At 49.5% G+C, this 12636-nt stretch overlaps 1 protein-coding gene across 1 annotated transcript in view; it reads left to right on the top strand.

Moving 5' to 3' along the window:
* Nucleotides 1–12636, top strand: part of cubn (cubilin (intrinsic factor-cobalamin receptor)) — a 58884-nt gene that overhangs the window by 30840 nt on the left and 15408 nt on the right. Inside the window, exons 31-49 of the mRNA XM_056602008.1 lie at nt 18–199; nt 503–659; nt 1019–1135; nt 1361–1474; nt 1928–2056; nt 2598–2730; nt 3293–3498; nt 3803–3984; nt 4619–4811; nt 5437–5634; nt 6237–6383; nt 7268–7458; nt 8259–8427; nt 8899–9073; nt 9851–10029; nt 10376–10585; nt 10937–11077; nt 11355–11539; nt 12256–12427. Of these exons, the coding sequence (XP_056457983.1) occupies nt 18–199; nt 503–659; nt 1019–1135; nt 1361–1474; nt 1928–2056; nt 2598–2730; nt 3293–3498; nt 3803–3984; nt 4619–4811; nt 5437–5634; nt 6237–6383; nt 7268–7458; nt 8259–8427; nt 8899–9073; nt 9851–10029; nt 10376–10585; nt 10937–11077; nt 11355–11539; nt 12256–12427 (3180 nt within the window). The remainder of the gene's footprint in view (nt 1–17; nt 200–502; nt 660–1018; nt 1136–1360; nt 1475–1927; nt 2057–2597; nt 2731–3292; nt 3499–3802; nt 3985–4618; nt 4812–5436; nt 5635–6236; nt 6384–7267; nt 7459–8258; nt 8428–8898; nt 9074–9850; nt 10030–10375; nt 10586–10936; nt 11078–11354; nt 11540–12255; nt 12428–12636) is intronic.

Below are 12636 nucleotides of genomic sequence, written 5' to 3'. Positions count from 1 at the left end.
TCCCATGTAACCTCCAGGATGTGGGGGTCCGGTGACGGCGCCGTACGGGGAGATCCACTCCCCCGCCTACCCCGCCAACTACCCCAACAGCGTGGACTGCTCCTGGGTCATCAGCGTGGACCCCGGTCACCGGGTGCTCTTCAACTTCACCGACCTGGATGTGGAGTACTACCCTGACTGCCAAAACGACTATGTGTCTGTGAGTAACTACCTGAGGCACATCTATGTTGTTTTGGTCCGTCAAGCAAGTCCGGAAGGCTGGGATACTGGAAAAGGTCTGGGGGAAAGCATTGGTTAAAAATGTGTTGCTAAGGAAATATGTTGTTCAAGGCATCAAGATTGTTAATGAATGTTGTTTTACAAAACGGCATAATTCTTTGCCCTCCTAAATGTCCCTGCGTGGCTTTCTTCATGGTTCACGATTGCAAAAAAAAAAGAAGTAATGTCCACTCGTGGGAGACCCTCTCCTCTTAGTATTCCCACCTATTCTTTATTTTTCCAGATTCACGACGGCCCCAGCGTGCTGGCCCCCCAGCTGGGCCGTGTGTGTGGCAGCGTGCGTCCCGCCGCCATCATCTCCACCCAGAACGTTATTTACGTGCGCTTCAGGTCGGACGTTAGTCTCAACCATCGTGGCTTCAGTGCCCAGTTCATAGAAGGTATGTGGCTCGCCTGTACCGCCTGCGTTTTACTTCTTCAGCGTGCCACTCATTTAAGTGACATATCAGCGGGAGTCTTCAAATCAATGTTATATTCGATGCATGTTCGTGAAGGGACGTGACACAGCTTTTGCAGAGCATAACTTTATCAATGCACACACTCAAGTCAATCGAGTTTCTTTTCTGGTGTTCAAGGTTATTTTGGTTTCCAAACCGATCGATGGAGCCTCATAGCCACCCGGGCAGACATTAATACAGTAAACATTCCTTGGTGTCAGCTGTGTGTTGTCCCTCATTAGCCACTGATGTCTTGGTGATGGGTTGATGTGATCATTAACCCTTCACCCCGTCCATTACAGCCTGTGGCGGAAACCTCGTCGCTGATGACTCGGGAGGTGCCATTTCCTCCCCACGGTATCCTAGCAACTACGCCCCAGATCTGAACTGCAGCTGGATCATCACAGCACAGGAGCCTTGTAAATGACCTTGTTAAAACTGTAGCACTCCCCCTCCCTCCTTAGTTACAGACTGCTGCGTGTTTGAATAATTGGATAATACTAATAACACTGTGTGTGTGTGTGTGTGTGTGTGTGTGTGTGTGTGTGTGTGTGTGTGTGTGTGTGTGTGTGTGTGTGTGTGTGTGTGTGTGTGTGTGTGTGTGTGTGTGTGTGTGTGTGCTTTGCTGTATCTCTACATTGTAGTCAACCATGTGACCTTGTCATTTACTGACTTGGACTTGGAGAGGGTGACCTCCAACTGCTCCCATGATGCAGTAGAGGTCTTGGATGGAAACAACTACGAGGCCCCTTCCATAGGTACCTGTGTGTGTGTGTGTGTGTGTGTGTGTGTGTGTGTGTGTGTGTGTGTGTGTGTGTGTGTGTGTGTGTGTGTGTGTGTGTGTGTGTGTGTGTGTGTGTGTGTGTGTGTGTGTGTGTTTCTGTGTCTGTGTGTGTACGGCACACGTGCACTTGCATGCGTCAAAGTGCATGTGTACGCATGCAAAATAGAAAAAATTGCAATTAAATCCCAGTGTGTGACCAAAAAACCCAAGTGCACATTACGGATGCAAAACTGCACCTGTGTATCACTCATAATATCTTGTATATTTCCCGATTAACAACAGCACGCTAATGAACATCAGACTGATATGAACAAACCAGCCTGATACGGTCACCAGTATTCTGGATGTAGTGTCGGGTGTGACTATCAGCAGGGAACCAATCAGAGTCCTGCATCAAGTGCGTCTTAACCGCCCCCGCTCTGCCCAGGACGCTACTGCGGCTCCGAGCTTCCTCACCCAGTGACATCGTTCAGCAACGCCCTGGTGGTCAACTTCGTGTCCGACCACACCGTCTCTATGAAGGGCTTCAGAGCCACCTACACTGCCTCCACCTCAGGTAGGAACGCACACACACATACAAACACACACACACACACACACACACACACACACACACACACACACACACACTCACACACACACACACGTACATACAAACACACACACACACACACACATATATACACACATATATACACACACACACACACACACACACACACACACAAACACACGCAGACACACACCCCAACAAACACACAAACAGACACACCCCTACAACGCACACACACATGGACACACCCTCTCACAGACAAGGACACACACACAAACACACACCCCTACAAACACACACACACAGACAGACACACACGGACCCATAGAACCACAGAAACACATACAGGCAAACACATACACACCCCTACAAACACACACACACACACACACACATCACACACAGACAAACTCAAACGTACTTGTGAGTTCCAGGGGTTTCCTGCGCTGTTTAAACTAAACATCACAATCAGATGTACTACGACTACTTGTTTCCAACACCTCCTCTCCCCCACTCCTCGTGCTGACCGCGTGCTTCCTCTAAGGCTGCGGAGGGGATCTGTACACGGAAAGCGGGGCCTTCAACAGCCCCAACTACCCCGACGCCTACCCAGCCAACGTGGAGTGTGTCTGGACGCTCAGGAGCTCCCCGGGCAATCGCCTCCAGCTCTCCTTCATGTCAGTGGCCAAAAATACATTTGTAGTGCGTTTTTTTGTTGTTTGAGTTGGGGCATATGTGTTCAATGACATTCATGAAACATTGGGTCATAAAACGTAAGATTGGAACTAAGATTGCAATCCTGGAGCCATGAATCCCCTTGCCCCCCGGAGGACGATAAAGAAATGTGAGAGTAGGCAAAGGATTTTCCAGTTGACCGACAATTTGTGTCGGGGGTGACGGGTTTACAAGGAAGGCCTTGATAAAAGAAAGTTTAAATAGCTGGATCGTATTGGATAAGCTATCATTTCCCAAATACAAATTTCTCAAAACCAAGTCATGAATAATAACAAGGTAACTTTATTTTCATCTTATTTAACTATACTACAATGTGAGAAAGTAGCTATAGAGTAGAACTCAGTGGATAGTGTAGGTTGCAACTCAATTTCTAAAATCGCCATGGAGCACCCTTGCTGCCCTAGAGGTTGTAATCCATTAAATGTTACTTTATTTAAAAAAGTTGAAAACACAAACGGTGTAGATCCTCCCTCATGGTCCATCGTTCCACTGGTTTTCCCTCAGTATGTTCGGGCTGGAGGCGAGCTTCAACTGTAACAAGGACGTTTTGGAGATCAGGGAGGGCAGCTCCACCGGCCCGCTGGTCAGCCGCTTGTGTGGAGACAGCCTCCCCTCCAACTACACCTCGGTGACCGGCCACATCCTGTGGATACGCTTCCGCTCAGACGCATCGGGCAGCGGCGCCGGCTTCCAAGCCAGTTTCGCCCACTGTGAGTGTTTTGAGTGGCAGACAATATAAAAACTTAAAAAACAACAGCAGCAACAAGACCAGGACACCGGTTAATCGTTCTGGTTTCAATATCGGCTCCCGGGTGATTGCATTAATTTGATTGAACTGAACTTCCCTCCGGTGTCACCAGAGATGGCTGTATTTGAAATGTAAGAGTTTGGGTTTGCTCAGTGGTTTCAACATTGAGGGTGAATATATAAATACATGCCATGAAGCCCGAATCATAAGGAAGATGTTTCTGCGGTGCAGTGTTTCTAACATTGTCCCTGACCGTCTCCCTCCAGTGTATGGTAACGAGCTGACAGGGGAGTCGGGCCAGATCGCCTCTCCGCTGTACCCGCGCACGTACCCCAACAACGCAGACTACCGCTGGACGGTCACCGTGGACGGAGACAGCTACGTCCAGATCCATTTCCTAGACCTAGACATTGAGGACCTGTCCAACTGCTACTATGACAACCTCAAGGTAAATGATTCATTCCATCGTAACTCTCTTATTTGGTTTCACTTAAGCATCCGTTACCAATGTAAAACCTCTAAAAAGCGGTTGTTTAGTCCAATTATAAATGTAACAGATGTCTTTATTGAAGCCAACAGAGAGAAGGCTACGGTGGTTTAATCACCCAAACTGTTATTCTCACTCAAGCTTCCTCTGGTCGTTCATAATTACAGAATTTAATGGGTTAAAATGGCCGGTGAGGGTCAGAACAACCAGTGTGTCTGAGCAATAGGAGATACAGCACACTCTAGCGCAAAGCAGCCTCGTTAGTTGCACATATCCGTGCGTGCACTCAAACACACAAGCATGAAAACGGATGACATCACACAGCACATGTGCCTGATTACCTTTTGGAGCTCATCACGTTCACAGGAAACAGAATGCAGCTATGCGACAGCACTTCTGCTCCGTATCTCAATGGGCTCACAGCTGTTTCTCATAGCAAATTTACTCACTAATCCACCCTATTTTAAACCACTTTCATCACTATGAAAATGTGTTTCATACTATAGACTTAAACCACATGATATAAATAAAACATAAAAACTTGCTGGCACACTCCACTTACACTTGATGTACCGGTACCCCCCCCCCATGCCAGGTATTTGACGGGCCCAACGTGCACAGCTACCCCATGGGTACGTTCTGTGGCCTGGTACCCCCCGCTCCCCTGCGCAGCTCGGGCAGCACCGTGACCCTGGAGTTCCAGTCCGACGTGAACGTCGGGGGCAAAGGCTTCCTGGTGGAGTGGACGGCCGTGCAGGGCTCTGGACCCCTGCCCACCATCGCACCAGGTCAGAGGTCGCCGCGTAGGCCCGTCGGGTTGTGAGGATTATGATGGTATGATGGACGCATGGATGGGTGGATGGATGGATGAAGATTTTCTGATCATATGTTTTTGTGAATGAATATTTCTGTGTACAGAATGCAACAAATAAGGGATAACACAAGTAGTACATTGTCATTTAGCATTATTATCAAAAGAAAATGAATTAAAGACATAAAAATGTCATTTTCAGGAGCAAGTAGAGGTTAGGTTTAGGCATTGTGATCTAAGCCTCGGGAATCGAACACTAACTCAACTACACTATCCTGTCCCTTCTAATCTCTCTCTCTCTCTCTCTCTCTCTCTCTCTCTCTCTCTCTCTCTCTCTCTCTCTCTCTCTCTCTCTCTCTCTCCCCCCCTCCCTCTCTCCCTCTCTCTCTCTCTCTCTCTCTCTCTCTCTCTCTCTCTCTCTCTCTCTCTCTCTCTCTCCCTCTCGCTCTCTCTCCCCCTCGCTCTCTCTCTCTCTCCCCCTCTCTCTCTCCCTGTCTCTCTCTCTCTCTCTCTCTCTCTCTCTCTCTCTCTCTCTCTCTCTCTCTCTCTCTCATATATGTGTTTCTTCTTGCTGCGTGCGGTCGTCATGCCGACCCTTCTAGGTGCGTGCGGGGGCGCCCTGATGCCGGAGGACGCCCCGCGGTTCCTGTTCTCCCCCGGGTGGCCCGGTGACTACGCCCCCGGCCTGGAGTGCACCTGGGTGATCCGCTCGCCCGCCTCCACCGTGGAGCTCAACCTGCTGTCCCTCGACATGGAGGACTACCCCAGCTGCCACTTCGACAGCCTCGTCATCCGGGACGGTGAAGGGGCGGGGCCATTGCAATTATTATTTTTATTATTAGGGTGTCACCGGGATAGTGTGATAGTGTGGCTGAGTGACAGGGTGAATGTGATGGTGTGATATTTTGATGATGTGAGTTTGATGGTGTGACGATGTAACTCCATGAAAGTGTGACTGGGTGACTTGGTGACTCTGTGAGGGGGTGACTGGGTGACTGGGTGACTGTGTGACTTGGTGACTCTGTGAGGGGGTGACTGGGTGTCTCTGTGACGGTGTGACTGGGTGCCTCTGTGACGGTGTCCCCTTCTTACTGTATGTGCTGCTGTTACGCTTATAGAAAACTGCACAGATGTCTACATTACAAGGGCACCTTGGTATGTGTCTATTCCCCGCGGCGTATAAAGGACCACTGCAAGGCAATTTCAGAGAAGTGCAATATCTCGCCTGCTATGGTATTGTTTTGTATTGATTCCCAAAGGGAATTGTTTCAGAATGTATGTGTTTGTGGTGTGGAGTGTGTTCTCTGTGCACACACACACACACACACACACTCACAAACACACACACAAACACCTATTTATACTGCACGTGTGCCGTCTTGGCCTCTGCCCTTGACCCCAGGTGAGAGCAACCTGTCTCCACTGCTGGCCAATCTGTGTGGCCGGGAGCTCCCCGGGCCCCTCCACTCCACGGGGGACTCCATGTTCATCCGCTTCACCTCCGACGGCAGCCTCAGCGGGCGGGGCTTCAACGCCTCCTACACCAGAGGTCAGAGAGAGAGAGAGAGGGAGAGGGAGGGAGGGAGGGGGAGAAGGGAGGAGAGGGAGGAGGGGGAGAGAGGGACGGGAGCGAGGATTGGAGGGGAGAGGAGAGAGAGCGAGGAGAGAGCGAGATGGAAGAGCGACGCTGAGATCGAGACGCGCGCCGAGCGAGAGAGGAGTGGAGGTGAGAGAGGAGAGGAGAGTGAGAGAGAGAGAGAGAGAGTCGGAGGGAGAGAGAGGAAGATGAGAGATGAGAGAGATTAGACGATCGGAGTCGAGAGAGAGATGAGAGACAGAGGCGAGAGAGAGAGAGAGAGAGACGATATGCTTCAGAGGACAATGGACGATTCTGAAAGACAAAGTAAAGGGTTAATGAGGGTTGAAGATCAGCTGAACGAAACGGGATATAAATTGATCCACCCTATTTGGATGTGTATGTTTGCCTCTCCCCGTTAACAATCCCTGGGGGGTTGGTAGTGGTTGGCTCCCATCTCTGATGACAGGAAGGATCAGGCCTCAGGCAGGTTCAGGTTAACAACAGCTGGTGTGAGTCAATACCCTCGTAGATCACTGCAGTGTGCATAAATAATGCTTATTTTTCCAATTGAAACGACATGCAAAAGGTTTGTAAAAGATAAAAAACATTTATTTTATACAAAGACCCATTCAAATCATTCAAATCATCTTAAACATATACAATCTTAACATTTTTCACAAGGGAAAGGAACTTTTGTGGTTAAGACCAGCTCTAAACTGACAATATTCTTAGAAACACACTGCCAGTGACCGTCTTTTTTGAATGCTGCTCAGAGGAAATATTTTGGGGGGGGGGGGGGAAAAGACACATTTTCTTACACATGTAAATGTTTTGTTTCTTCATTCTGTGGCCAGGCTGCGGGGGTCTCCTGCACGCCAACAGAGGGGTCCTGAGCAGCCCCCGCTACCCCCAGAACTACCTGCCGGGCCTGGACTGCAGCTGGCACGTCATGGTCACTCCGGGCTTCCGTATCTCCGTCAACTTCCAGACGCCCTTCCAGGTGCAGGGCTACAGCAACCAGTGCAGCATCGGAGACTATGTGGAGGTACGGCCGCCCCGGGGACTCGGGGTCACACCCGCCGCTGGCGTAACTCTGTTGGTTCGCGGGATGAGCCTTCATATTAACCTGTCCCTGTCTGTGTCCGATCCGAGGGACGACTGTATCCGCCGTTTCCGGTTTAGAAGAATAAATGTTGTGCGCGTAATGTTTCGTGACGTGGTCAACCAGCCGTGCGACGTTATCGCTCTCGCTTTTATGGATTCCATTACAACTCTTGAGTGTTATTGATTGACATGAAGTACCTCTTCTCTTGTCTCTTATTCCTCAACCCCCACCCATACCCCACCCCATGATGCCTTTCATCATCATCCTTCCCTTGATGTGTGTCTCTTGACCGTCCTCCCCCCCCCCCCCCTCAAAACCCTTTCATCTCAATCTTATCTTCTCTCCCCCCCGTCCCCTTTGCTCCGTCGACCTCCCCACCCTCCACCTCTTTCCTCTCCTCTTCATCCTCTTCCTCAACCCGTTGCTCCTCCCCTCCCCGCCCTAATCCGGCCCCATCCATCCTCCTGTGTTTTAAATGGGATCACAACCCCTCCCATCTGTTCTTCTCCACCCCCTCCCCCCACCCATATTATCTCTGCTCTCTTCAATTACCCTCTTCCTCCTCCTCCTATTCCTCCTCCCCCCCCCCCCCGCACCACACACACACACACACACACACACACACACACACACACACACACACACACACACACACACACACACACAACACACACACACACACACACACACACACACACACACACACACACACACACACACACACACACACACTCTCCCAGCTGAGGAACGGGCCAGATGCCACCGCACCGTCCCTGGGGGGTCGCCTGTGCGGCACCAGCCCCCCCGCGGTGGTGCAGACCTCCGACAGCGACCTGCACGTCCGCTTCGTCTCGGACGCCTCCAACGAGGGCAGCGGCTTCAAGCTGACCTTCGAGGCCCACAGCCTGGGTAACCAAGGGAACGCCTGGGAATTTTGTTGACTGGGCCTTGGTGATAAGAGACAGGAAGGGATTTATTCTTTAATCTTATTCTCAAATTCTAATTTCTGAAGCAGATATTACTCAACCTGTTTATCTTATCTGTCCATATGATACTTATTGTTGGCCAATGGGATGAGTGAAACACTAGTGTTAATGCAGGTTGTTGGTAACCTCCCATGGTTTGGATTCTTAATTTTCCCAGGGTTATGACCATCGTCACAGGTGCTCTACTGCAAGATGTAAATATTAATACAAAGAAATAGAGAATATGAATAAAATATGTCAAAATATGAGTTAGAAAATACACTAAGGCAATAAAGGCTATAGATATAGGGAAAATAGTCACATATGTACACAAAATGTCCATCAAATGAAACAAGTGATTCAGTCTGCTGTCCCCTCACTCTCTGTCCTATCTCTCTGTTTGGGGGGGGCGTAGCTTGCGGTGGGTACATCGAGCTTGGCGATAATGACCCTCCAGGCTACATCACCTCACCCAACTTCCCCCAGAACTACCCCAAGAACTCGGACTGCGTCTGGGTGATCGCCGTGCCCAACGGGGAGTCGGTCAGGGTCGACTTTGAGGAGGACTTCTACATCGAGCCCACGACCAGGTAAGGGCCGTTGGGTGTGACGCGAGGCCTGACTGTAGACCTATAGCTACCGTTATGAGTGGCTCTCAACCACTAGTTACAGTTGATCTCAGATGTTCATGCGTTGCTCGTTGTGAGTCCATATCCACCTCGACTTTTATGCACAATTTTATTTTATTATGTTTAGCGAATCCAGATATACCTAAAACAAGGTCTGTATGAACTCATGGGTCTCTGCTTTTTATTAAATGTTTGATCCTTAACACCAGATGAGTTTAACACAAACGCAAACTATTCTATATTTTCGGGGGAAAGGGGCTGAAAGGGTTTCTCCAGACAACGCATATTTGTGAAGTTGACTGCACTGAGGCTTACCTAGATTCAGATGAACTCGTTCCCATGCATTGTCAACCCTTGATGGAAGGCCTGGACCCGGGTACCTTAAATGTGTGGGGTGAGAGAGAGTGATACCATTTCAGTTGCATGGGCTTAGTGGGTAAAGGAGTGAGGGAGGAAATTCCAATAGAAGGATTTAAGTTCGATATTGTTTTTTCAAATTCTTCGTCCAAAAACCGAAGAAAGTATTTATTCTCCTCGACTTTGTTCTTCTTCTTGTCACGCTCTTATTCATCTCGCACCGGGAGACCAACAACCGCCTTACACAGCTCATAGGAAGTAAACCAACGGAAATTGTGTGACGATAGAACCGGATAAGCTATACAATCTCGAGAGCTTCTCTCAGCCTTGAGGGAAGGTGAAGTGCCCACGCCCACCTGCTCCTCCTCCTCCCTCTCCCAGCTGTTTGCATGACTACCTGGAGGTGCGAGACGGCGTCACGACAGAAGCTGACCTCATCGCAAAGCTGTGCGGCGCCACGCGGCCCTCCACCCAGCACTCAACGGGCTCCTCCATGCTGCTGAGGTTCCGCACGGACAAGAGCGTCACACACAAGGGCTTCAAGGCCAAGTACTCCATAGGTGAGAGCCGGTGGGGGAGGGGGGCTCTGTAGACATAATGCTGTTAATGTTCAAGCTGACGGACAAGTGTGCACACACACACACGCACACATACACACAGGCACACACACACAGATATAACATACATGCCCATAAGAACTAACTTACAACTTCCAGACTGTGTTTGAAAAAGTGTTTTTTTGCGGAGCAGTATGTAAGTGTAGTAATTGAATAAGTGCGTTCAAGAAATAAATAATTTGAAAATAATTACAAAATGATGCAATCTATGAATTATGAAAGTCAACCATTATTTGGTATTCAAAGGAAAAGAAGAAGACATTTCCCCCTCATGTGTTACGTTCCTCAGCCACGTGCGGTGGAACCTACATCGGCCAGAACGGCACCATTAAGAGCCCTGGCCTCCCCGGGGCCAACTACCCCGACGGCTCGGCCTGTGAGTGGTACCTGGAGGGCCCCACAGGGCACTTCCTCACCCTCAGCTATGGGGCCCTCGACCTGCAGGCCAGCCCCGACTGCTCCAAGGACTATGTGGAGATCCGAGAGTACAACGCCTCAGGTAGGTTACAGAATACCACAGGTCACTAATGCTAGCTAGCTACCCAAGTCATTAACGCTAGCTAGTTACCACAGGTCACCAACGTTACCTAGCTACCATAAGTCACCAACACTAGCTAGCTACCGCAGGTCATTAACGCAAGCTAGCTAACATAGGTCACCAACGCTAGCCAGCTACCATAGGTCACCAACACTAACTAGCTACTACAGGTCACTAACACTAGCTAGCCACCACTATTGAATACATTTTATAAATTAACAAACATTTAGCACCATAAAATTCAAGAAACATAATAACAAGCTTTTCGGACACGATATACAATGTTTCTATATTTTTGTCAATCCTTCCCAGGGCGTGTTCTGGGCAGGCACTGCGGCAACAGCATCCCAGCGGCCATAGACACCAGCGACAGCTTTGCTTACGTTAAGTTTGTCAGCGATGCAAGCGTGAGCGCTCCTGGCTTCAGCCTCTCTTTCAAAGCTAGCGTGGATGGTACGGTTGGTCCTCAGGTCACACTAACAAACAGCTCCTATTCTAAGCTACAAGAGAGATGTTTTCACTGTGTCTATATAATATTTAATCGAAATCTGAAAGCTTTAACTGCCAAGTTAGTCTGAAAATACAAGGAATTTAATTTCTCATATATTGCACAATGAAGAAAAAGATATCTAAATCCAAAAAATAAATCAAGCTCAAAGAGCATCAACAAATTGGACATTTTGAAAGCATTGGCACAGGAACTGAACCGAATCTGTTTGATCCTTCCTAGGGTGTGGAGGAGAGCTCAACGCCCCCTCAGGCACCATCTCATCCCCCAACTACCCCAACCTCTACCCCCACAGCCGCGTCTGTCGCTGGCTGGTCGTCGTCCCCCGGGGCCGCAGGGTCACCCTCACCATCAACGACATGAGGCTGGAGGGCTCCGAAGCCTCCTGTTACTTTGACTACGTTGAGGTACGGGCCGCCGCACACTCTCTAGATGATGCTAATGATGGTGTTGATGATGGTGATGATGATAATGATGGTGATGATGATGATGATGATGGTGATGGTGATGGTGAAGTTGAATACGCAAATTTGCATAGGCTTATGTACATTTTTGAACGAGTGTTGCTTCAAGAAAATAATTTGAATAGCTCAATGTCAGGATTTAGATCCTGATTATTAAAACACTCATCAGTGATTATTAGTCACTGTTTGTATGCCTTCTGTATGGCACTGATTAACTATTGCGTTTTTTTCCAGTGAGGATTTGTCTGAACTAAAAATTAGCACAATAACAATCATCATTCAAACTTTTTGTTATCAAATAGTGACCTTCAGTAGTGACACAGACTTTATATACCATCCCTTGTCTTCATTCTTCAACATGACATATTTCCGCAACACCAGGAGCAGTTGGAACCCTTAAACCCTTTGTCTTTGTCCCTCTCCTTCTCCTTCTTCCTCTCCTTCTTCCTCTCTCTCCTCCTCCTCCCTCTCCCTCTGCCTCTCTCTCTTCCTCTTCCTCGCCCTCTTCCTCCTCCCTCTACCTCTTCCTCTCCCTCCCCCCCCCCCTCTCCTTCCCTCTCCCTCTCCCTCCCTCCTCCCTCTCCCTCCCTGTCCCTCTCCCTCTTCCCCTCGCTCCCCCCCCCCTCCCCCTCTCCCCCTTCACCCCTCCCCTCCCTCAGGTCCTGAACGGTGTGACGGAAGACTCTCCCCTACTGACCCGCTACTGCGGCTCGGTCCCGACGGGCACCCAGGTCCGGACCTCGGGCCGCACCATGACGGTGGTGTTCCGCACCGACGCGTCCGAGTCCAACGGCGGCTTCACGGCGTCCTACTCCTCGGACGAGGCTGCAGGTCAGGGGACGAGGACCCACCAGGACGAGGACCTAGAGTTTTGTGTGATGAAAGGGGAACCGTCACGATCGGGTGTTCTCCAGTATAGGAGAGGGCATCTTCATGTCTGTGACGTCGGCTGCGTTTCCTTGAAAAGAATCGCAGAAAAGCTTTGAACATCGATCATGTCATCGAAACCGGATTTGTGTTTGACTTATCTCGGATCCAGC

This window comes from Gadus chalcogrammus, chromosome 11 (assembly GCF_026213295.1).
Source record: "Gadus chalcogrammus isolate NIFS_2021 chromosome 11, NIFS_Gcha_1.0, whole genome shotgun sequence".
NCBI lineage: Eukaryota > Metazoa > Chordata > Actinopteri > Gadiformes > Gadidae > Gadus > Gadus chalcogrammus.
The sequence above is the reverse complement of the archived record's forward strand: the minus strand, read 5'-3'. Positions and strand labels throughout refer to the sequence as shown.